At 43.9% G+C, this 25,183-nt stretch overlaps 1 protein-coding gene across 1 annotated transcript in view; it reads left to right on the top strand.

The window, feature by feature from the left end:
• The window catches only part of TMEM255B (transmembrane protein 255B), an 88,094-nt gene extending 63,159 nt beyond the window's left edge, over window positions 1-24,935 (top strand). The window contains exons 6-9 of the mRNA XM_063458935.1: window positions 8,201-8,286; window positions 12,077-12,236; window positions 20,010-20,150; window positions 24,461-24,935. Coding sequence (XP_063315005.1) covers window positions 8,201-8,286; window positions 12,077-12,236; window positions 20,010-20,150; window positions 24,461-24,628 — 555 coding nt within the window. The 3' untranslated portion in view covers window positions 24,629-24,935. The remainder of the gene's footprint in view (window positions 1-8,200; window positions 8,287-12,076; window positions 12,237-20,009; window positions 20,151-24,460) is intronic.
• The last annotated feature ends 248 nt before the right edge of the window (window positions 24,936-25,183 follow it).

Raw genomic sequence — 25,183 nt, 5'->3', positions numbered from 1 at the left:
TGTCAGTATGTTTGTGTGTCAGTATATCTGTGTGTGTGTGTCAGCATGTCTGTGTGTGTGTGTTAGTATGTCTGTGTGTGTGTGTCAGTAAATCTGTGTCAGTATATCTGTGTGTGTGTATGTCAGTATGTCTGTATGTGTGTTTCAGTGTGTATATATCTCTGTGTGCGTGTATATGTGCATACATCTCAGCATTCACACACTAACACTACACACAAATACACCCCTACATTAAAATGTCAACACTACTTACAAACACATGTCTGTGTTACACACCAAAATTATATGTAAATACACCCCTGCATTCAAAAACCAACACTACACAAATACATGCTTGCAGTCACGCCAACACCACATACAAACATATTCCATACAAAAACCTGTTTACATTCGAACACACAAAAACCGCTTAGTGCTAAGACCTGGAAACATGGGTAAATGGTAGAGCCCCAGCTGTCAATTACTGGAGTTGCATGACAGATGGGGATCTACCTTTTAATCACTCGTGCAACAGGGAGGCCCAAAAAAATTCTTGCACCTCTCTACTTTAGATCCGCCACTGCGTTGAGGTGGAGGACGTGATTGCACGCCTGGGGATGGGGGACAGTTTCCAGGGGGCCCCAAACAAATGCTTTGCCCAGGGTCCAATCAATATTGAAGACGGCCCTGCATATACGCACAAATACAACGATACAAAGCAATTACAGTAAAAATAACACAAGCAGGATACGGCAGCATACACACCTCATTTTAAAAGTAAATAGGACCGGCACGCTACGGGACATTACAATCCTATATCGGCACAGTGCTGCTAAAAGGTTGCCTACCCCTGGCCTAGCCTATCGCACGATAAATGTGTACAGATCGGCTATTTCCACAGGACATCAAGGATTGGATGGTTCCCTGGCAGGTAAACATCTCCTCGTATGCCGACTCCTGCGCGGCATTAGATTTGCACGGCCACCACAACCTAGGTACTCTTTGTGACAAACTGCCAATTGCCACTGGGCATTGAAGAGGACTGATCGCTAGCCTCCTTCCCTGCGACTATGGCCCTGGAATGTATTGCTCTTTAGGAATTACATTTGGGAATAATGGATTTTTGTATGCTGGTCCTGGCCCTTTAAATACTTTGGAGCAGTGTTACAACTTTTAAACTGGCACTTTGAATGCAGTCGAAGTGCCGAAGTCGTCGAAGTGGCCGCAATTCGACAAACGAACACGTGGCGGCGGCCATTTTAACGTATTCGAACGCGGTCAGCGGTGTGTGCAGCCAAATCTATGGAACGGTTTGCGGCTACCCAATTGCACGAACACCGCTGACCCGTACCTTCTTCGACACCGCGGCTGGAGACTAAGTCCCGTTCGAAGATTTGAACTCCCGTTCGAATGGGACTTAGTCAATTTCTCGGTGTAAAATAGACCGACCGCACAGCCCAAATCCATGGAACTGTTTTGGGCATGAAAATGTGCTTGCGGTCGGTCAAAAGAGACTTTTTAATATTTCTGGAACTACTGAACTGATTTTCACGAATTTTGAATATGTTGTTCCACAAGTAGTGATGTCGCGAAAATAAAATTTTCGGTTCGCGAACGCGAACTTCCGCAAATGTTCGCAAACCGGCGAACCGGGCGAACCGCCATAAACTTTTATGGGCAGGCGAATTTTAAAACCCACAGGGACTCTTTCTGGCCACAATAGTGGTTTCAAGGGGACTAACACCTGGACTGTGGCATGCCGGAGGGGGATCCATGGCAAAACTCCCATGGAAAATTACACAGTTGATGCAGAGTCTGGTTTTAATCCATGAAGGGCATAAATCACCTAACATTCCTAAATCACAATGGATATGGATTGACACCTGACATATGACATATTGACACCTCGACATATGGATTGACACCTGTCCTCAGAAACCCTGATACACACTGACACAGAGCAGAATAGGGACTGTTCCCCATACATAGGGTCACTTGGCAGATATGGATTGACACCTATCCTAAGTATCCCTGATACACACTGACACAGAGCAGAATAGGGACTGTTCCCCCTACATAGGGTCACTTGGCAGATATGGATTGACACCTGTCCTCAGGGACCCTGATACACACTGACACAGAGCAGAATAGGGACTGTTCCCCCTACATAGGGTCACTTGGCAGGTATGGATTGACACCTGTCCTCAGAGACCCTGATACACACTGACACAGAGCAGAATAGGGACTGTTCCCCCTACATATGTTCACTTGGCAGATATGGATTCACACCTGTCCTCAGGGACCCTGATACACACTGACACAGAGCAGAATAGGGACTGTTCCCCCTACATATGGTCACTTGGCAGATATGGATTGACACCTGTCCTCAGGGACCCTGATACACACTGACACAGAGCAGAATAGGGACTGTTCCCCCTACATAGGGTCACTTGGCAGATATGTATTGACACCTGTCCTCAGAGACCCTGATACACACTGACAGAGCAGAATAGGGACTGTTCCCCCTACATAGGGTCACTTCGCAGATATGGATTGACACCTGTCCTCAGGGACCCTGATACACACTGACACAGAGCAGAAAAGGGAATGTTCCTCCTACATAGGGTCACTTGGCAGATATGGATTGACACCTGTCCTCATAGACCCTGATACACACTGACACAGAGCAGAATAGGGAATATTCACTAAATGCCAAACATTGTTATACAAGGGAATATTCAGTAAATAAGGATAAGGGGGGGCCTACTGTCCTCCCCCCCAGTCCCCGCCCCTGCGCGGTGGGTGGGGGCCATAAATCACAATGGGGGGGACCTACTGTCCTCCCGCCCGCCCCCACCCGTGAGCGGTGGGTGGGGGCCATAAAAATAATGAGGGGGGGACCTACTGTATGATGTTGTATCGATCAGGTAGTGTAAGGGTTACGCCCGCTTCACAGTGAAAGACCAAACTCCCCGTTTAACGCACCGCAAACAACCGCAAACAGTCCATTTGCACAACCGCAAACTCCCCATTTGCACAAGGTTGGATACCAAGCTAGCCATGTCCGTTCCTTGTCCTCACTGATGTCATTGAAGGTCTCTTCCTCTACCCAGCCACGTACAACACCAAGGGTCCCTGAAAGGTGACAACAAGCCCCCTGGGACGCCTGCTGTGTTTGGTCTTCCACCTCCTCAAAGCCACCTTCCTCCTCTGACTCCTCTTCTTCAGACTCCTCTCTCTGCGTTGCCTCTCTCTGCGTTATTATAAGGTGTGTTAAGTAGTACTATTCTTATCAGTTTAATCCCTGTTACGAGTAGAGGACTATTTCCTTGTTTCGCCAAACCCCTTCAAAGATGGAAAAAGCGGTATGAGTGGAAGAAACTAGGAAATGTGGTCAGGTGGTGGTGCCTGCCCCACCGAGGGCTTGTACCCAGGTATGCTAATAAACTGAGAAAAGAAAAAATCGCCCAAAAAGGAGATCTAAAACTGGCATAGGAAAAGGTTAGACAACTATAATAAAGTGATGCCTACAAATCCTAGTGAGCATAGGTGTATAATAGAGGGAGAAAGGGAAAGCAGAGTAATGCTTCCTAATACCGTGGTTAGTACCCTTTGTTAAAGTAAATTGAGTAATGGACAAAAGTCTTTATTGTATCATTTATAAATAACAAAGGGATACTATACTCATTCCCCTATAGTGGCTAATTGTGTAATAATGGTAATACTATTACCTATTATATAATATTGCCAGGGGCAAGGAAATTCCCTCTAAATAGATGGGTATAGGCAGAGAGTATGGAGACCGGAGTGATGCTGTCATAAAAAGTGTCAATAAGGTGATATAAAGTTAAATGTATCACAGACACACAGACACCCTTTCTCTTAGCTAGTTTCCAGAAATGCTGGATAGGTAGAAGGGCTAAAAAGACTCAGAGAGGTCTAAGAAGAATCCTCTAAACTAGCCCTAATCTCCTTAAACACCTTCAAGGGTGTTCTAAGCTAAAGCTTAGAAAGTGCCCTAAAACATTGCGGCTTGAACCCTAGTTGGTGGCGGATAAGTCACGAAAGTCGAGTCGTTCTCTGAAGGTGGATCCCGAAGGGCTGTGGCGATGCGTAGGACTTAAAAAGCTCCACATGTCCTATTGTGACACCAGATATGAGTGGCACTGTGCACTGGCAGAGGTTGGCAGAGTACACGCTGTAGGCCTGACACATCCGCTTGAAGACAACCAACTGCTATTCAATCTATAACAGTGAAAAACATTTTGGGGTTTTTAAATGCACACTATTGTGACACCAGATATGAGTGGCACTGTGCACTGGCAGAGGTTGGCAGAGTACACGCTGTAGGCCTGACACACAGACGCTTGCAGACAACTAACTGCTATTCAATCTATTACAGTGGAAAAAAAAAGTTTTGGGGTTTTTAAATGCACACTATTGTGACACCAGATATGAGTGGCACTGTGCACTGGCAGAGGTTGGCAGAGTACACGCTGTAGGCCTGACAACCACTTGCAGACAACTAACTAACTTTTTAAATGCAATCTATTGTGACACCAGATATGAGTGGTGGCACTGGGCAAGTGGGCACAGTATCCACTGTGAGCCTGACACAGAAGCTGGTAGGCAGGCAACTGCAATAAGATTACACAGGAAAAAAAAGCAGACTGATGTTCTAGCCCTAAAAAGGGCTTTTTGGGGTGCTGTCCTTACAGCAGAGATCAGATGAGTCCTTCAGGACTGTAGTGGACACTGAATACACTAGCCTAGCTATCAATTTCCCTATTAAATAAGCAGCAGCTACACTGTCCCTCTTCTCACTAAGAATGCAGCTTCAGAATGAATCTAAAATGGATGCTGTAAGGGAGGTGGGAGGGTCTGGAAGGGAGGGTCTGCTGCTGATTGGCTGGAATGTGTCTGTGAGGCACAGGGTCAAAGTTTACTCAATGATGATGAATAGGGGGCGGATCGATCCGCGCATATTTTCGCCCGCCGTGGCGAATGCGAACACGCTATGTTCGCCGGGAACTATTCACCAGCGAACCGTTCGGTACATCACTATCCACAAGTTGTGTTGTTCATAAAATTTTTTATTCATGTACGATGTAAAATGGGAAAGTTACAAAAATGTATAAAATGTATAAGTTTTAGCTTGGAGATAATTGAGGAGATACAGTAAGAAACTCAATTATCTCCCAAGCAGAGGGGAGGGAATATGTGGGATGTAACCGATATCTGATTGGTTAACGTCTAATTGGTTGTGGGCGTCTCCCTTGCATGGGAGCACTGCATAAAAGCAGAGTACCTGTCATTAAACCAGAGATCTTCTTGACCCTCAATACGTAGCCTTGTCTCGTTATTAGAGGGAACTGCTATATCACACTGGGGATTGCTATGCTCTGCATACTCCCTTGAGCTTTAATCACTTAGCCCTTGTTCCTGTCACGCTCTCCTGGAGGAGAGGTCTTCCCCACACGGTCCTGGAGGACAGAGGCTGATTCCAGGGTGGACGGAAGACAGCGTGGCTCCAGTTAAGCTACGGCGGTTGTGGAGCCTGCGGTGGTTGTGGTGTCCAGTGCAGTGCTTGTGGTCCTCGGCGCAAGATAGGAAACGTCCATCAATGGAAGGTGATCCGTTACACTCTTCATCATGGGATGTTGACCTTGTCTTCCAGCTTCTGGGAGACTGGCCAAAGAACGAAGATCTCTCACTGAAACAACTCACAGCAAAGTTGGTGATGTTGTTTTGTTTGATGTTGTCCGATGTGCGTGCGTTGGACCTCTCTGCACGTTCATTCACCCCCGAAGGTGTCTCATTTAATATTTCCACGTGTACGAAGACGTCAATCACCTCAGTTTTCTACCCGGCCTTTCCACAAAACTCTAAGCTATGTCCAGTGGCATGTCTCAAGGAATACGAGTCCAGGACTTCTTCGACTCGTGACCCTGCATATCCAGAGTTGTTCTTGGCCCTTCATCATCCATATCACCCTGTTTCAGCAGTCACATTGTCTCGTTGGGTCAAATGGATTATGGCATCAGCGGGCATCAACACTTCAGTGTATGGAGCACACTCGGTCAGGGGAGACATGGCGACTAAGGCTTTCTCCAAAGGATGCAGGTTGGAGGACCTACTCTGGGCGGCTGATTGGTCCCGCGAATCTACCTTCAAGGAGTTTTATTTTCAGCCAATTTCTCATTTTTCTGATGTGGTCGTTTCACAGCTTTAAACTAGCATAATATGAGCCTCCGTGTCCTTTAATAAAATTACCAGATTTTACCAATTTCATGACGTAAAGTCATGATTTTATTAAGGACACGGAGGCGAGTATTATCCCACCCGATGCAGGTAAGTGGCGCCCTCCCATGGATGTGTGGTCATTAAGTTACTATGGATTTAGGTTACTACAGCACATTGCGTGTATTGAAAGATTTGGTTAGATGATAATCTGTTATTGGTGGCATATGTTACGATGCTTAATTCTGTACTATGGTAATGATCAGATTTCCAGAAACATATTTTACCAGTTTGTTTCTCTGTTCCTTTCAGCTTCATAAACGGGTTTGGCACTGTTGTGCACGGATTCCGTCAGGACCTATGGGAAGATCCCAGCTTCTGAAGAGTACCGGATTCTTTTCCGTGGCATTCTTGGCATTTTGTTTTCCTTCAAGTTGACATATGTTCTGCTGTGGATTCTTCGTCGACAACACCAAGAAAGAGGAGTGGCTTAAGGTCACATGGGGAGTTGATGGTGCTGAAGGCATTATGATTGGTTGTACTGTTATATGATTAACCCTTTGGGTGCATGTTTACATGTTTGATTTGTTTCTCTAAAATAAATATTTTTGCTGCTGAGGAATAAAAGAAAGTGAATAAGCATAATACTCACCTCCGTGTCCTTAATAAAATCATGACTTTACGTCATGAAATTAGTAAAATCTGGTAATTCCTCACACTTATGAGTATAACATTTCTGATCAGCATTGAAAATGTTTAAAAACATTAAAAAAAAAAAAAAACTAGAATCAATGGGAGAAATGGAGGGAAAATGAATGAAGTCTGGAACCACTTCAGGAATCACGATTAAATTGGTGAACTTTACTATCAAGTTTGTAAAAACTAATAAGATATAGCAGCAAAACAAAGTAGTTCATATTCATAAAGTGTGCCATTGCAAAGGTGATCAGTGAACAGGAGCAAGAAAGAAAAACTCAACGTGCACAACTTCCACAAGGCTGGCCTCCAAGCACAACAGCACTATCTGCTGAGTAACTGGGAATTTATAAGGTGTTCCTGGGCATACGCTTTATGAAACCAGCTAGGTGATGTGGGTGGAATTACCATGGTAAAGTTATGGGCATGCATGTGATGCCTCAAATTGACACTTGCATCAATCTGCTGTGCATGCCTAGCAGATTCAATATGGTGAAAACACTGTATGATGTAAACACACAAGGGGCGTACCATGAGTATGCCTCATATTCAGAAGGACAAGTAAACAGCCCATAAGCGTAAATAAATTCAGACCAGATGTAGCTTTAGTGAACAGAAACTTGAATATGGTGAATTCTTAAAAGGTAACTGTTACTTATCTGCAAACTGAACCACTGAACTACATGCCTAAAATCATCTGGAGCTTATGTTAACCTTTTTTTCCTTATTATTCTTGTGATTTTTATATGTAATAAAGATTTAGCAAGTTACAATTCAGTTCAGTCCAGGCACAGCCAGGGCACACATTGCAAATGAGGAGGAGAAGTATAAACATTGTTCCATTTCTCCTCTACTCTGTATGCATTCTCTATGCTGATTGCCAGGTGCAAAGGACAGAGTTTATAACAACGATTGACAGGGAACCTAGATGGAGGCGCCCAGTTGCAGGATACAGAGATATGGATTTGTACGGTTCATTTTGGTCTTCACACACCACAAATAAAAATGTGTTAAATATAGGGCCCAAATAAACAAAATGGACCCAATCATTTTAGTTGTCACCAGTGATGCAACTTGCATCACTGGCAGGCCCCTTTAGGTCTACCCACACCCACCCCTGACCAATGTTGGCAGCTATTCATTTAAAAAAGTTCCATTAGGGACTGGCGTGGGCCCTTGTAATGTTCAAATGTTTATTAAAAAAAGAGTGAATAGCGTTTTATGAACACCTAATGCTTGCTTATTAGAAGCATTGAAAGCTAAACTGTGTTTATTCATTCTGCAGGTAACGTGTTATACGCAGCAGACTGGATGTCAAATGAGAATCAAAACTCACACGTGCTATTGCTGTGATCTGTACAACTGTGAAAAGTATGTGAAACTTCTGTGAGCTAAATGTACAGTCTTTCACTTAAAATTGTGCTGTGGCAAAGAAACCCATGCTCCATCAAGTAATGCACCCGTAACACACTATTAGAACAATATTTTACATTTAATAGATGATCTGTAATGCCAAAGGGAAGGAATACAACACCTAATATGAACTTCCTGGAGTGTGGGTTGAAATGCATTCTGAAACATATTAGCTGCTACAACACTGGTCTTCACCAGTATATAGTTAGAATGAATTTCACCTCTCGTGTTCAACAATAACTCACATTCCAAATCTTCTCATTCTAAGCACTACTCCATATCTAAGATGCAAATAGAAGGTGTTCTGGGAATATTTTTTGCATTTTTAACTAAAAAATTTTTTTTACATTTTATAAAATGCTTGAGGATTCTTGAAGTTATTCAATGTTTACCTCACGTCTTAGTATATTTCATGATTATACCCTCAAAAATGTTTAAACTTAGAATCTGTTCAATGCTAAAGGGGTAGGTTTCCAACTTATGTAACTCAGCCACTAATGTGTACCTCTTTGTCTAGTGGCCTGAAGTAAAATTGTCACCTCAAAACCATTTTCTACTAAAGTAATCCTTGTAAATATGTAAAATAAAATTAGCAAACGTATCCTTACATTTAGTATATGACAGGATCATTCAGCCATATACATACACCTGGGGTCAGACAGTGTTTGAAAACTGACAGCCAGTCTGACAGGATATGACAGCCATATACATATACCTGTTTCTTCCCTGCTTCTGTGCAGGGAGTGAAGCAGGGAAGGAACAGGTATATGTATATGGCTGTCATATCCTGTCAGATACTAAAGGTAGGGATGAGTTTTTCTTATTTAGTTTTTACATTTACATCATTTAAAAAAATCTATTTCCTTTCAAAACTCAATAAAAGGGTTGTTGTTATATTGAAAAATAGTTTCAAGGTGACAGTCGTCCTTTAAACATTTTGGACCAGGGATGTTCTAACACAGGGGTAGGCAACCTTTTAGCAGCACTGTGCTGATATAGGATTGTGATGTCGCGTAGCGTGCCGATCCTATTTTTTTAAATTGAGGTGTATATGTTGCCGTATTCTGCTTGTTATTTTTACTGTAATTGCTTTGTATCGTTGTATTTGTGCGTATATGAGCTTTTATATTGTATATGTTCAGGAGTAGTTTGTGGTATCGTGTATGATACATATGAATGTGGGCTGCTTTTGGAATTGTGTGTGGATGGATATGTCACAGTGTGGGAGGGCTGTTTAGGGTATTGCATGTGAGAGGCTGCATGTGGAGTTGTGTGCATGTATGTGGATTGTTAGTGGTGTTGCGTTTGTGGGGATTGTGTGTGGGCTGTTCGTATTATTTATATGAGTGGAGGGTTATTCTGCAGATCTGAGATCACTTCCTCTAAGTGCTGCAATGCATAAATTGAGGATTGTCCTTCACCACCTCTTCGTATTAGCAGATATCTGAAGTTTTACTGGGATTCCTGATAGGAAAGAGCCTGTTTGGCTCCAGCAGCCTTGAGTGCCGTGCAAAGACACCTCGAGTGCCGTGCATGGCACTAGTGCCGTAGGTTGCCTACCCCTGTTCTAACACATCATACCAAACAGTAATATGGCCTATTTTGACATGAATGTTCTACTGGTTGGCATTTGTCAGTCTCTGTTTATCTGATGGGCAATCCTTCTTGACACATGGATAGAATAATATAGTTATAATGGCTTGGATTGTCATTGGTCCTCCAATCCACTTTATGTTATTATTGGAAGAAGCAATGTATAGTGCATGGATTACAGTGCTATTTTTTCATATTGAGCAAGCAGTGTCATTTCATGCAGGTGTAAAGTAGCACAATTTCTAATTATCCAGTACCCAAGACCTTCTAAACTATTGACCAGTTATTGATCCATCACTATTATTGTATAGATTCTTCCCTCCCTCCAAAAAATTGGATTGGTCTTTTTTAATTTCTTTTTTAAATTCTTTATTTTCATAGTGCAAGGAATAACATACAGGCTTGTGATGTCACAACAGCATTGACAAGCATATTGCAAAATCATAGGTAAATACAGAGTTTTGGCATATTAAGGACTGAACAATTTTTGTTTTTAAGAAACAGGCTTAAACATAGGTCTGTACTTGAGACCATAGATAATGCATGATAAACAATGAGAAAACTAGTAGAAAATAAACCAGCTTGATCGAAAATCTAAGATTCTGACATAGTGTCTAGGCACAAATCTATACATTTCCAGTGCAGCTTGGGATGTGTCCTGATCAATCAGGATTTAGACATGGAGTATGGTCCTATTAACGATTGGTGATCAGGCTCTATATGCCGAGAGCTGTACATGTACATATTCTACAGGCTATATGAGAGTGCCAAAGATTCACTAAGAAATCAGTACCACTGAGTCTTGAGTTATATACTAATATACTAAGGGAACAAAAAGTGGGAAAAACCACATATGACTAAAAAGAACAGCAAACATGTGGTAGCAAAGAGTTCTGTTCATCCAATGCCTTAAGTGGGCCACAGTGGAAAGTTCTTCTACACTTTACACTCCGGCTCCGGTGTGTTACGCAGTTGCTTGCCTTCATGCTGTGCTTGGGAGGTAGCTTGCCTTCTGGCGTGCAAGCTTCATGCAAGCCCCTGCCCTTGGGTTCTTTGTGAGGGTGGATGGCAGCAGGTCCACAGATCCTCCGTTGGATCTTAGCTTGGTCTCGAGTCTGGTATCGGGTAACCCTTCGGGAATCTTGTCAAAACGGGCTTCAAAAATTTCCCTCCAGGACTGGGTGAGCTTGTGCTCTCGTTGTTGTTTGTGTTGCGCTGTGGGGGCCATTTTGGGAACGCCATACTGTCGGCTGGTTAGCAGGGGGTTCCCTTGTAGTGGATACTTAGGTGTCCCCAGTGCAGACCGGGATAACCTCCACCAGTCCAAAGGCAAAGGGGGGAGGGGGGGGGCGTGGAGCTCCAATGCTGATGTTGTCGGGGGTTTGCTTCATGCCAGGAGAGCTGCCGTCTCTCCCAGGTGCTTGGCTGCAATTCATGCTAGGCCTTATAGTCAGGCACTGCGTGTACTCACTGATTCGGGTAATTTTGATTAGCCACTTGTTGCCAGACCATGTACCAGTCTATTAGGGCTGAATCCAGCATGGTATGAAGCTTAAAAAGCTTACTGGTCGCTCAATTGCGCAGGAGCTAGTGCAGAACACTTCAGGCCATCTTGGCTGTCAGGCCCCACCCCCTGGATTTTTTTTTTTTATTAAGCAATAGACAAGTGGGGAAAAAACATAATAGTAGATTGAACTTTAATCATACACATGAGGCTCTTGGAGGCACTTAACAGAGCGGGAGATGAAAAATGAAACACACAGTGCACAAAAAAACAAAAACAGGGAGGCTGTGTGAGTCTCAGTCAGGGGAGGTTTTGCTAGGGTACATGAACAAAGTGATTTAACGTCTATGTGTAAGAGAATTCAGCATTGAGACTGCAAGGGCCTGATCTATTCACAAACACTACTTTATTAAGCTAAAATTGATTTGGTGCTTTGAGTGTCCCTTTAAGGCAGGGGTAAACAAAAACATAGACAATACAGATGTTGTGGGCTAACACTTCCCCTGATGCTCTGCCACCATTATGGCTGTAACAGATTTATGGAAGATGTAACCCAAACAATCTGGAGTGCTTACAAGGAATGCATTAAGTGACCAAAAACTGTGTTCCTTTGCTACCAATAAAATTTGTCTCTTTTCTCATCTTTCTCAGCCCAGATCAGGTCAGCAGCTACTATGAATATGTTGGCGTAAGCAGCTGCCAAGATGCAGTCCATTTATATCGGCTACTATGGACCTCTACCGTGCTAAACATAGTGGGGCTTTTCCTTGGCATTGTCACTGCTGCTATTCTTGGAGCTTTTAAGGACATGGTAGGATGAGATGCTCAGCTGATTGCTTATTTTAACATTCAGAGCTCACTTTAGGATGCCCTAAATTCTAGTCTGGGTAGGGACATTATTTCTAAAATAGAATAGAAAGGAGACGTAACACATATCAGATATGATGCTCAGACTGGTCTCTAATTTAGTAAGTGAAAGACCAGAAATGTTGTTGTATAGTCCTGGTCGGATTTACAGCTCAGATTCCTGTAGAATTCTTAGGAGTCCGTACCTTGCAAAAAAATGCTCTTCACTGCTGTTTTTCCCACAATTTGGAGGAAGCACAAGTGTCAAGAAGTATGTACAGTCAGGTCCATAAATATTGGGACATCAACACAATTCTAATCTTTTTGGCTCTATACACCAACACAATGGGTTTGACTGCAGACTTTCAGCTTTAATTTGAGGGCATTTACATCCAAATCAGGTGAACGGTGTAGGAATTACAACAGTTTGTATATGTGCCTCCCACTTTTTAAGGGACCAAAAGTAGTGGGACAGATTAACAGTCATAAATCAAACTTTTACTTTTTAATACATGGTTGCAAATCCTTTGCAGTCAATTACAGCCTGAAGTCTGGAACGCATAGGCATCACCAGACAGTGGCGGCTCTAGACTTGGTGAGGCCTTAGGCGAAACTCATCCATGAGGCCCCCACTAACACCATTATTGGAAAAAAATTGCAGTTGACTTGTGTGTGTATAAGAAGCTGTAGATATTTTGAAGGGAGAGCATGCAGCACTGGATATAGAGAACTAGTCTTTGTATACATCGTTGCATTGTCTACCAGTGTGTGTCTGGCAGTGAGTATCTTTGTACATGTATGTATGTTTCTCTGAGCATGTGTATGTTTGTGTACTGCCTGTGGCCTTTGGCTTTAAGTTCATGGCGAAGCTGTGTTTTATGACAGTGTGTAGAATGATTGCCTTCAGGGGGTGACAGGGTGAGTAAAGGAGTAAATGTGGCAGGGTGAGTGTAAAAGAGCAGGAGGGTGCCAGAGTGCGGAGAGTGGTGCCTGTTTGTTTAGAGGGAGAGATAGAGTGTATGGAGGTAGGTAACAGTGTGTGCGGAGAGAGGTGACAGAGTGTGTGGGGAAAATGACATAGTGTAGGGAGGTGGCATAGTGTGAGGGGGGGACAGAGTAAGAAGGGGGTGACATTAGTGTGAGAGGGTTACATTAGTGTAAGGGGTGTGACAGAGTAAGAAGGGGGTGACATTAGTGTGAGAGGGTTACATTCGTGTAAGGGGTGTGACAGAGTAAGAGGGGGTGACATTAGTGTAAGGGGGTGACATTAGTGTGAGAGGGTTACATTAGTGTAAGGGGGGTGACATTAGTGTGAGAGGGTTACATCCGTGTAAGGGGTGTGACAGAGTAAGAGGGAAGAGACAGGGGTGACAGAGTGAGAGGGGGTGACAGCGTGAGAGGGAGAGTGACAGCATGAGAGGGAGGGTGACAGAGAGAGGGGGGATGACAGAGTAAGAGGGGGCAACAGAGTAAGAGGGGGCGACAGGGTGAGAAGGGGGAGACCTAATGTGTGAGGGGGGAGACCTAGAGGGAGGGGAAAACCTAGTGTGAGGGGTGGAGACCTAGTGTGAGAGGGGGGGAGACCTAGTGTGAGAGGGGGGGAGACCTAGTGTGAGGGGGGGGAGACCTAGTGTGAGGGGGGGAGACCTAGTGTGAGGAGGGAGGGTGACATAGTGTGAGAGGGGGGTTGACAGGGTGGTGACAGGGTGAGAGGGGGGTGACAGGGTGAGAGAGGGTGACAGAGTGAGAGAGGGTGACAGAGTGAGGTGGGGTGACAGTGTGAGGTGGGGTGACAGTGTGAGGTGGGGTGACAGTGTGAGGTGGGGTGACAGTGTGTGGGGAGTGACAGGGTAAGGTGACAGAGTAGTGTGGGGGGTCACAGAGTAAGAGGTGTGGTGACAGGGTGAGAGGAGGTGACAGGTGAGGTGGCAGGGTGAGAGGGGGTGACAGGTGAGGTGGCAGGGTGAGAGGGGGTGACAGGTGGGGTGACAGGGTGACAGGTGGGGTGACAGGGTCAGATGTGGTGTGAGAGGGGAGGCAGGGTGAGGGGGTGACAGGTGGGGTGGCAGGGTGAGAGGGGGTGACAGTATTAGGGGGTGACAGGTGGGGTGGCAGGGTGACAGGTGGGGTGGCAAGGTGGCAGGGTGAGAGGGGGGTGACAGGTGGGGTGGCAGGGTGAGATGGGGGTCACAGGGGGTGACAGTGTGAGAGAGGGGTGACAGGGTGAAGTGGCAGGGTGAGGGGGGTGACAGGGTGAAGTGTCAGGGTGAGGGGGTGACAGGTGGGGTGGCAGGGTGAGGGGGTGACAGGTGGGGTGGCAGGGTGAGATGGTGGTGACAAGTGGGGTGGCAGGGTGAGGGGGTGACAGATGGGGTGGCAGGGTGAGAGGGGGTGACAGGTGGGGTGGCATTGTGAAAGGGGGTGACAGGTGGGGTGGCAGCTTGAGAGGGGGGTGACAGGGTGACAGGTTGGGTGACAGGGTCAGATGTGGTGTGAGAGGGGAGGCAGGGTGAGGGGGGTGACAGGTGGGGTGGCAGGGTGAGAGGGGGTGACAGTATTAGGGGGTGACAGGTGGGGTGGCAGGGTGACAGGTGGGGTGGCAATGTGACAGGGTGAGAGGGGGGTGACAGGTGGGGTGGCAGGGTGAGATGGGGGTAACAGGGTGAAGTGGCAGGGTGAGGGTGTGACAGGTGGGGTGGCAGGGTGAGGGTGTGACAGGTGGGGTGGCAGGGTGAGATGGGGTGACAGGGTGAGATAGGGTGAGGGGGTGACAGGGTGAAGTGGCAGGGGGTGACAGGGTGAGATAGGGTGAAGGGGGTGACTGGGTGAGATAGGGGGTGACAGGGTGAGATAGGGTGAGGGGTTGACAGGGTGAGATAGGGTGAGGGGGTGACAGGGTGAGATAGGGTGAGGGGGTGACAGGGTAAGATAGGGTGAGGGGATGACAGGGTGAGATAGGGTGAAGTGACAGGGTGAGATAGGGTGAGGGGGTGACAGGGTGAGGGGCTGACAGGGTGAGATAGGGTGAGGGGGTGACAGGGTGAGGGGGTGACAGGGTGAGATAGGGTGAAGTGACAGGTGGTGACAGGGTGAAGTGGCAGGGGGTGACAGGTGGGTTGGCAGGGTGAGGGGGGTCAAAATGTACCTTTATCCCTGGTGGTCCAGTGGGGTCAATCTGTCCCTGGTGGTCCAGTGTCCTGGATGGCTCCCTGGTGGTCCAGTGGGCTTTCCGGTCTGCAGCTCCGCCGGATGCAGAGCTGCAGACCACATGGGGAATGTCTCGCGATCTCCTTTCAGAGCGTTGCTGTGGTAACCCGCGGCAACGCTCTGATTGGCTGGAGATCGCGAGATCTCAGTCTGCAGCTCACACCCGGCGGAGCTGCAGACTGAGGCTGGCTCTCTCCCCGGGAGGACTGACAGGAGGGGCCTCGCACCCGGCGGCACAAAGGGCAAGCCGCCGGGTCCCCTCCTGTGTCGGGTCCTCGGTCATAGACCGAGAACCCGACATGTCAGTCTGCCCTCAGGCGATTTAGGCGGCCGCAAGGCCCCTGACTGCGCGAGGCCTTAGGCGGTCGCCTAAATCGCCTAATTAGATAGCCGCCTCTGTCACCAGAGGCTGGGTTTCATCCCTGGTGATGCTCTGCCAGGCCTCTACTGCAACTGTCTTCAGTTCCTGCTTGTTCTTGGGGCATTTTCCCTTCAGTTTTGTCTTCATCAAGTGAAATGCATGCTCAATCGGATTCAGGTCAGGTGATTGACTTGGCCATTGCATAACATTCCACTTCCTTCCCTTAAAAAACTCTTTGGTTGCTTTTGCAGTATGCTTCGGGTCATTGTCCATCTGCACTGTGAAGCGCCGTCCAATGAGTTCTGAAGCATTTGGATGAATATAAGCAGATAATATTGCCCGAAACACTTCAGAATTCATCCTGCTGCTTTTGTCAGCAGTCACATCATCAATAAATACAAGAGAACCAGTTCCATTGGCAGCTATACATGCCCATGCCATCACTACCACCACCATGCTTCACTGATAAGGTGGTATGCTTTGGATCATGAGCAGTTCCTTTCCTTCTCCATACTCTTCTCTTCCCATCACTCTGGTACAAGTTGATCTTGGTCTCATCTGTCCATAGGATGTTGTTCCAGAACTGTGAAGGCTTTTTTAGATGTTGTTTGGCAAACTTTAATCTGGCCTTCTTGTTTTTGCGGCTCACCAATGGTTTACATCTTGTGGTGAACCCTCTGTATTCACTCTGGTGAAGTCTTCTCTTGATTTTTGACTTTTACACACATACACCTACCTCCTGGAAAGTGTTCTTGATCTGGCCAACTGTTGTGAAGGGTGTTTTCTTCATCAGGGAAAGAATTCTTCGGTCATCCACCACAGTTGTTTCCATGGTTTTCCGGGTATTTTGGTGTTACTGAGCTCACCGGTGCGTTCTTTCTTTTTAAGGATGTTCCAAACAGTTGGTTTGGCCACACCTAATGTTTTTGCTATTTCTTTGATGGATTTGTTTTGTTTTTTCAGCCTAATGATGGCTTGCTTCACTCATAGTGACAGCTCTTTGGATCTCATATTGAGAGTTGACAGCAACAGATTCCAAATGCAAATAGCACACTTGAAATGAACTCTGGACCTTTTTCTGCTCCTTGTAAATGGGATAATGAGGGAATAACACACACCTGGCCATGGGACAGCTGAGCAGCCAATTGTCCCATTACTTTTGGTCCCTTGAAAAGTGGGAGGCACATATACAAACTGTTGTAATTCCTACACCTTTCACCTGATTTGGATGTAAATACCCTCAAATTAAAGCTGAAAGTCTGCAGTTAAAGCACATCTTGGTTTTTTTCATTTCAAATCCATTGTGGTGGTGTATAGATTAGAATTGTGTCGATGTCCCAATATTTATGGACCTGACTGTATGTATGTGGTAGTGTATGTGCATACATCCAAGCAGTCAAACATCAGCACAACATACAAGCACACTCCTGCAATCTAACTTAGATATTACATACACACACCCCTGTATTCAAACTCAAAAAATAATATACAAACACACCCCTTCACTCAAACACAAATACTTCAAACATATGTACATCCGCATTTAAAAGTGAACATTACATTCAGACACACCCCTACAATCAAACACAAACATTACATACAAACACACCCTTGTATTCAAATTAAAACACAATAACTCTATACAAACACTCCTTTAAACACCAACACTGTACATTACACTATAGCGCCAGTAAATGCCGCAGCGCTGTACAGATATATTATTATTATTATTATTATTATGATATTTATAAAGCGCTGTCAAATTCCGCAGCGCTTTACAATGGGTGGACGAACAGACATGTAGTTGTAACCAGAGAAGTTGGACACACAGGAACAGAGGGGTTGAGGGCCCTGCTCAAGGAGCTTACATGCTAGAGGGAGTGGGGTAAAATGACACAAAAAGGTAAGGATAGTATTAGACTAGTGACAGTTGCAGAAGAGGAATCAGTTGGGAACTATTAACAGTTTAATTGATACGCTTTTATGAAGAAGTGGGTTTTTAACGATTTTTTGAAGGAGTGGAGACTGGGTGAGCATCTAACGGAGGAGGGAAGCGAGTTCCACAGGAACGGTGCAGCCCTCGAGAAATCTTGAAGGCGAGCATCAGAGGTGGGAGTACGGACAGAAGATAGACGTAAGTCTTCAGCAGACCGTAAGGGCCTAGATGGGACATACTTGTGTATAAGGGAGGATAGATAGGTGGGAGCAGCATTATGTAGAGATTTGAAAGCAAGAACCAGAATTTTAAATTGAGCTCTATATTTTATAAGAAGCCAATGTAGGGACTGACAGAAGGGTGAGGCATGGGAGGTGCGGGCGGACAGGAAGATGAGCCTCGCTGCCGCATTCATTATGGACTGTAACGGCGCAAGTTGGGAGCACGTAAGACCACTGCGAAGCGGATTACAGTAGTCAAGGCGAGAAAGGACAGTGGAATGGACCAACACCTTAGTCGCATCTGGCGTTAAGTAGGGGCGGATGCGCGCAATGTTTTTAAAATGGAAATGATAAGATTTGGCGATAGATTGAACATGAGGCTTGAAGGAGAGGTCGGAGTCAAAGAGAACACCTAGGCAGCGAGCCTGCGTGGTGGAGCTGATGGTAGCACCATTGACTTGGAGGGAGACAGACACAGGAGTAAAAACACTTGAGGGAGGAAAGACCAGAATTTCAGTTTTGGTCAAGTTTAGTTTAAGGAAGTGGGCAGCCATCCAGTTAGAAAAAGCAGAGAGGCAGTCAGAGACACTAGTCAAGAGGGACGGGGAGAGATCAGGAGAGGACAGGTAGATTTGCGTGTCATCTGCATAGAAATGATATTGGAAGCCAAATGAGCTAATGAGTTTACCAAGGGAGGCAGTATAGATGGAGAACAGTAGGGGACCAAGGACTGAACCTTGGGGGACACCAACAGAGAGGAGTTGGGGAGAAGAAGCAGAGCCAGAGAAAGAAACACTGAAAGAGCGCTGGGAGAGGTAGGAGGAGCAATATCTTGTAGACCGATATTGCTGAGGATGACAAGAAGCTGTTGATGATCAACAGTGTCAAAAGCCGCAGACCGGTCAAGGAGAATTAGGATAGAGTAGTGACCACGAGATTTTGCAGCGAGTAGATCATTGGATACTTTGGTCAGTGCCGTTTCCACAGAGTGCTTAGCGCGGAAACCAGACTGAAGCTGGTCTAGCAGAGAGTTGGACTCGAGGAAGTCTGTCAATCTTGCATACACAATTCTTTCAAGGATCTTGGATGCAAAAGGCAGTAGCAAGATAGGGCGATAGTTGGATGGGGAGTCAGGGTCAAGATTGGGCTTCTTTAGAATTGGGGTTACAGTTGCATGTTTGAAGGGCGATGGAAATATACCAGAGAGAGAGCGAGATTGAGAATTTTAGTGAGAGGTGGAGAAAGACAAGAACAGAGTACGGATGAGATGTGAGGGAATTGGATCTAGGGAGCAGGTGGTGGGGCGGGAGGACTGGAGCAGAGCAGAAACCTCTTCCAATGTAGCGGGTGCGAATGAACATAGAACAGCAGAGGGAGTGAAGTTAGGGGAAGTATTGCAAGGGGGAGGAGAAAGATGAGAGATCTCTTCTCTGATTGTAGAGATCTTGTCAGTGAAGTGAGTTGCAAAGTCTGAGGCGGTCAAGTTAGTAGGTGGAGGAGGAACAGCAGGGCGAAGAAAAGAGTTAAATGTGTGAAATAGTCGTTTGGGTTCGTGGGAGAGTGTGGTTATGAGGGTATTGAAGTAATTAACTTTGGCAGAGGAAAGAGCCAAGCTGTATGAGCTCAGCATAAATTTATAGTGGAGAAAGTCAGATGCCCAGTGAGACTTTCTCCAACAGCGTTCAGCTGTTACAACCTAGAAATTTTATATATAACCTAGAAATTTTGACTTGGGGTGCCTTGGAAAAATACTGAAATATTAAGGGCACCTTGAACCTAAAAAGTTTGGAAACCACGGCTCTAAATCTAAACTCTGCCCACTGCAGCCAAAATGCTCCAGTTAATTGAGTTTTCAGTGTAATTTTACTTTGTTTCAGTTCAAGTCACAAATCTATACAAGGCTGTAAAAAATTATCAGCATTGCAATCCACTTATTCAATAACCATCTATTTAATATAATGCTTTACAAAAGCAAACTATTCTCAAGAGACTAAATGAAATTTTATTTTTCAGGTACCACTTCCTCAACTCAATTATAACTCGCCTCCACCTCAAATTCTGTATAACCCTGCACAGCAGATTCTTACCTACACTGGGTTTTGCTCTTCTGCATCTGCACTACCATCCTATGCGTCATACCCTTTACCGCTACAGGTAATGTACAGAGATATTTTTTTTAAAGTCGAAATGTTTACTATTCGTGAGACCAGCAGAGTTGTTTTTACAAGGAAACTGTGTCATTTTAACATTATGTTTTTGTTATATTTTAATATCATGTTTACGTATCCATGTTTTTATCAAATATGTATTGTGCTGAGGTGTGCAAAATAAAATGAAACATATAAATCCACACCTCTTTATCCTGTAAAAGGGCATTATCTTAGCATCCTCTCAATTTTTTTAAGGGTTACTCCAAACACCATGACCACTTCATTGGTCATGGTGGAAGGAGTCTGGATGTGCAGCATTTCTGTTTGAAAAGGTTTAACATCAAGAGATGCATTACCTTTTGGGTCAAGGGCTAGTTACAGCCACGACACATGTGAACTTTGTTCCGGACTGCCAAATGTCAATTCTGTGCATTTTTACATCTGTCGTCATCTGGCAACAGACATAACAATCTTCTCCTTTGCAGGTAGAACACCTGCAGGGGGAAGCTTACTCTCCCCTACCATAAAATAAATAGCCATTTTAAACACTCCTCCGTGACTGGGCCACGCAAGGGATGCCGTGTCATGAGATAGAGGAGGTAGATCGGCGCTGGGAGATTCGTCTGGGGCTGGATTGCAGGTAAGTTTAAAAAAACTTTTTTTTTCTTCTACAGTTTAACAGGGGGGACCTACCTAGAAATGCCCAACAGGTCCTTTTGAGGTAAAAAAAATAAATCTTCATGATTACTGAGGGTTGGAATAACTCTTCAAGCTCTATTCCTGGCAGTCTGCATAGAAAAAGCATACAAAGAAGAGGGAAATGAAACAATGTTTTAATTTCAACTGTACATTTGAAATATCTGCCCAAACTTTACAAGGATTGGATAATCTGAACTGGATTATGATGCCACTTGCAAAATACATCATATAAATAAAAAATAAAATGGAGCATCTCATGAAAAAAAAGGTAAACACAATTTATAGTTTTTTCAATGTTTTATTATTCAATTGTGTATATTCCAAAAAAGACAGTTCCTCTTTAAATGACACTGTTATGTATGCTCTTTTTCCTTATGATAGTTTTGAACACCTAGTTTCTCTATGTATTCATGTTTACTTGGAAACCACACTATAAGGTAAAAAGTATGTAGGACTCCCCACTAACTATTGAGTTCAGGTGTTCAGCTTCACCCATTGTTATAAATTACATAAAAACCATCACATCACAAAATCTCTGTAAACAATGGCAGTGCAGTGGCTCGTACTGAAGAGCTCAACGACTTAAAAAAATAATAAAATAGCACTTACAGGTGCCCTGGCAGATCAAGTAGTGCACAAATTTCACGAAATGACTTGTGGTATCCTATGTCAATTTAAAACTGTTTATTTTAGAAATACATGATTTAACTGTACTTGTGTGTGGGCATAATACACTAAGGCACAAGTGCATTTATTAGTATGCTGTACAGCTACTAATTCCTTCAGAGACCTTATGAATAACTGCAATCAAGGTATTGGACCATGTTTATTTAGATAGTATTGTCACACCTGCTGTATGTGAGAAATTTTGTATTTATTTATTACATGTACAAAATACTGCATACTCTCTAACATTTTTAATTACGGTTTCTTAAATAATGAACAAATAAATGAGAAATGAAAACTGCGTAATTGTTATTTTTTTTTATTTATGCTTGTTTTAACAGTAATCCATACACAGCATTGCTACTGTTTGTAGCATATGCTTAACCCCTTAAGGACACATGACATGTGTGACATGTCATGATTCCCTTTTATTCCAGAAGTTTGGTCCTTAAGGGGTTAAGTGTTAGTGAAGGTTAATACAATTCCTTATAAAAAATATAGCTCCATAAAATGAATCACTTATATTTTACATGCACAAAGAAATTACCAGGTAAAATAGACATTCGTTTATTAAAATTACAGTTTTAGAATTGTTTTTTTATATATGTTTAGGTAGAGTAAATATAATTACAATTAAATTGCAAGTTAAACTGTCACTTCTCTGCAGTGAATAAAATATTTAAAAAATCCTTACCCTGGACATTTGCCATGTTCCTGGAGGACTGTGGAAGCTAGCCTCCTGCCCACTGACTATGGGCCATATACATTGTGCCAAGCTTAATACTTTTCCCTTCTGTTCACAAGACATTTCACTGGTTTGTTTTATATAGTTCTCGAACAGAAACACTTTCTCTGCGTTCGGTATACAAATCTACCGAACACCAACCGCCTCCTGGCTCATTAACTACAAAGAAACCACAGACGTAATTGCTCTCTCTGTGTGGCCACCGTTTGTATAACTGAACGCCATTTGCTAGAGAAAACGGCAGCCATCTTGTCGCACGAATGCAGGCAGTGGGACTTGGTCGTCGAACACCGGTAAAAATCATACGAATGCCTGCTTCTTTCTGCGACAAGCCAGGAGAGCACTGTTCAGAAGGTTTGTTCACACAAACAAGGTGAACAAACACTACCTATGAGCTAGGGGAACCATTCGTCTTTTGTTCGGTTTGGACCTCCCGAAACTGACCGACCGCTACCACTGAAACTCTGGAACTGATTTGGGCAGATGCCTCACGAGCGGTTGGTCAAAACTTTACCCTGGTGGCGATTCAGCTGCATTCGTGGGACCTGAGCACTTTTTATTTCAACTTGGGCGCTCAGATCCAAGCTATCCAGGGATATAACATTTGTGGGGGTTCCTCTATGTCTTATATGTGTTTTTATGTATTTTTTATGTTTTTATGCAGTCATCTTGACTAAGAAATTCATGGGCGTTTTGTGGGAGTGTTATGGGCGTGTTTGACTGTTTCCCTGATGTGTATAAAAGTAGACCATCTGGTCAGAATAAATTATTCCTGTTGTACCCTTAATCAAGTCTAGGCTGATGTTTGGGAAGCTCAGAGCTTTAATCACTGCTTCACTTGGGATTTGGGAGAACTACAGCGGATATACTCAGTCGGAGTATAGGGGATCCGTTACAATCACAGATCATTTTTGTTGAACTTTTTTCACGTGATGATCCTTTTAATTTTGAAATTTGCATGGAAAGTTTAACAAATGACATCATGTTCTGGTTCTAGTTACAGGATAGAAAGGTGTGAATTTCCAAGTTTCATTTTTTTTATTTTATTTTAACACTCCAAAAGTAAATGTAATATTAAAATTACTGGGATGTAAAACTTTCCTCTTTAAACTCAAGCAGATCAGCTCTGAAATCCTCTACTAGGAGCTATCAGACTAACCAGACGACCACCCTACCGGGAACAAATATGGTAATTTCAGAATAATCATTGGTCTTCTACAGAGCCCCCTCTTATAGGTGCTATTCACTCAACTCAACCTTCTTTATTTTTGTACAATCTATCAAATTGTCCCAATGTAATTTCTTACAGACTCTTAAAGAGATTCTATAGTGCCCCCCTCCCACATGCCCCGCCTCCTGCAGCACTGAAGAGGTTAGAACCCCTTCAATCACTTGCTGAATCCAGTGCCGATGTCCCTCGGCACTGGGTCAGGCTCCGCCCACGCTCTACCCCCTCCGTCAAGGGAGACCTAATGTGCATGCACATTCGGAGTTCCCTATAGGAAAGCATTAATCAATGCTTTCCTGTGGGGATTCCGGTGACAATGGAAGTCCTCATGCGTAGTGTGAGGACGTCCAGCATCATTTAGATGACCAAAAGCACTCAAAAGTTCCTCTAGTGGTTGTCTGGTAGACAGCCACTAGAGGGAGAGTTAACCCCTGAGAGGTAATTATTGCAGTTTCTCAGAAACTGCATTAAGTACCACTTTACAGTTAAGGGACATGGGACACGGCACCCAGACCACTTCAATGAGCTGAAGTGGTCTGGGTGCCTACGGTGTCCCTTTAATTCATAGAAGCATGCCTTCCTATGTTTATAAGTAATATAAACCCTTATACAGATTTACAGCTCCTCGTCAGTCAGTAACAGCCATAGCTGACAGAAGATTGGCACTTCTGACCTGACTTGTGGCATCACAGAGTATACAAAATAAATAAATAAAGACAATCTTGTATAGTGTGAAAGATCATCTTGTATAGTGTGAAAGAGAAGGGTTGCAAGGAAATAAAAATAAATAAATAATATAAACGCATAACATTGACACAACAAATCAATTTACATGTTCTTTTTATTTAGCACATTTCAGTTAATAATTCAATACACATCTAAAAAAGGATACGAACTCTGAAGACGGAATGTTATTTATGCTTATGTTTTCTCTTTTTTTTTGTTAGGACAATTATTGTCTTTGTTTTCATTACAGCCTTCTGGTTCTTATCCAGCCACATCATCTGGTGATATTTCCTTATTGGATGACACCCAGAATCCCTCAGAGTCTAACTCAATCAATGGACTCGCCTCAAATCCAGTCTCTCAGCATTCATCTTCCATTCTTCTACCAGGTGAAAAGCCCCCTCCATATGCCCCTTAGCAAAAGATTTCCGTGTTTGCTACAAGGACTGTGAGTAAAGTTGCAAGAAAAACAGGATTAAAGGGCTTGCTGGAATCACGGACATTCCTATGGAAATAGATGATCTTTCCTTGTACGGTCGATCAATTATTGACTTTATAATTAATGGCAAAGTGTTAGATGATAATTTGTCTTTCTTGTGAAATCCTAATTTATTATAAAATGAAGTGTGTAATTTAACATTTTTATAGGCTTTAGCGTTGCTTTATTGACCGATTTGTCTTGTATAGTAGACATTTTTGTTACCGTCTTAAATAGTCAATGAAGATTTTCCCTCTATAGTAAGTGATATAAAATATATTCAATGGAGCAGGTCAAATTAATATATATTATTATTTAATTAATAAACATTTCCCACTGTTGTATCTTGCTATTTAATTACTTCTCACAATCGTACCGTCATACATTTTGTCAGGGTGTATGTTGCCCATTATTAATCCCAAGATCCAGAAATAAAATAATTTCAGGGCAGAAATTAATTTATTGTAAAAGATGCACCCCCAGCACACGTGACTT

The sequence above is a fragment of the Pelobates fuscus genome, chromosome 1 (genome assembly GCF_036172605.1).
Source record: "Pelobates fuscus isolate aPelFus1 chromosome 1, aPelFus1.pri, whole genome shotgun sequence".
Lineage (NCBI taxonomy): Eukaryota > Metazoa > Chordata > Amphibia > Anura > Pelobatidae > Pelobates > Pelobates fuscus.
This window is presented reverse-complemented; position numbering and strand designations above follow the sequence as displayed.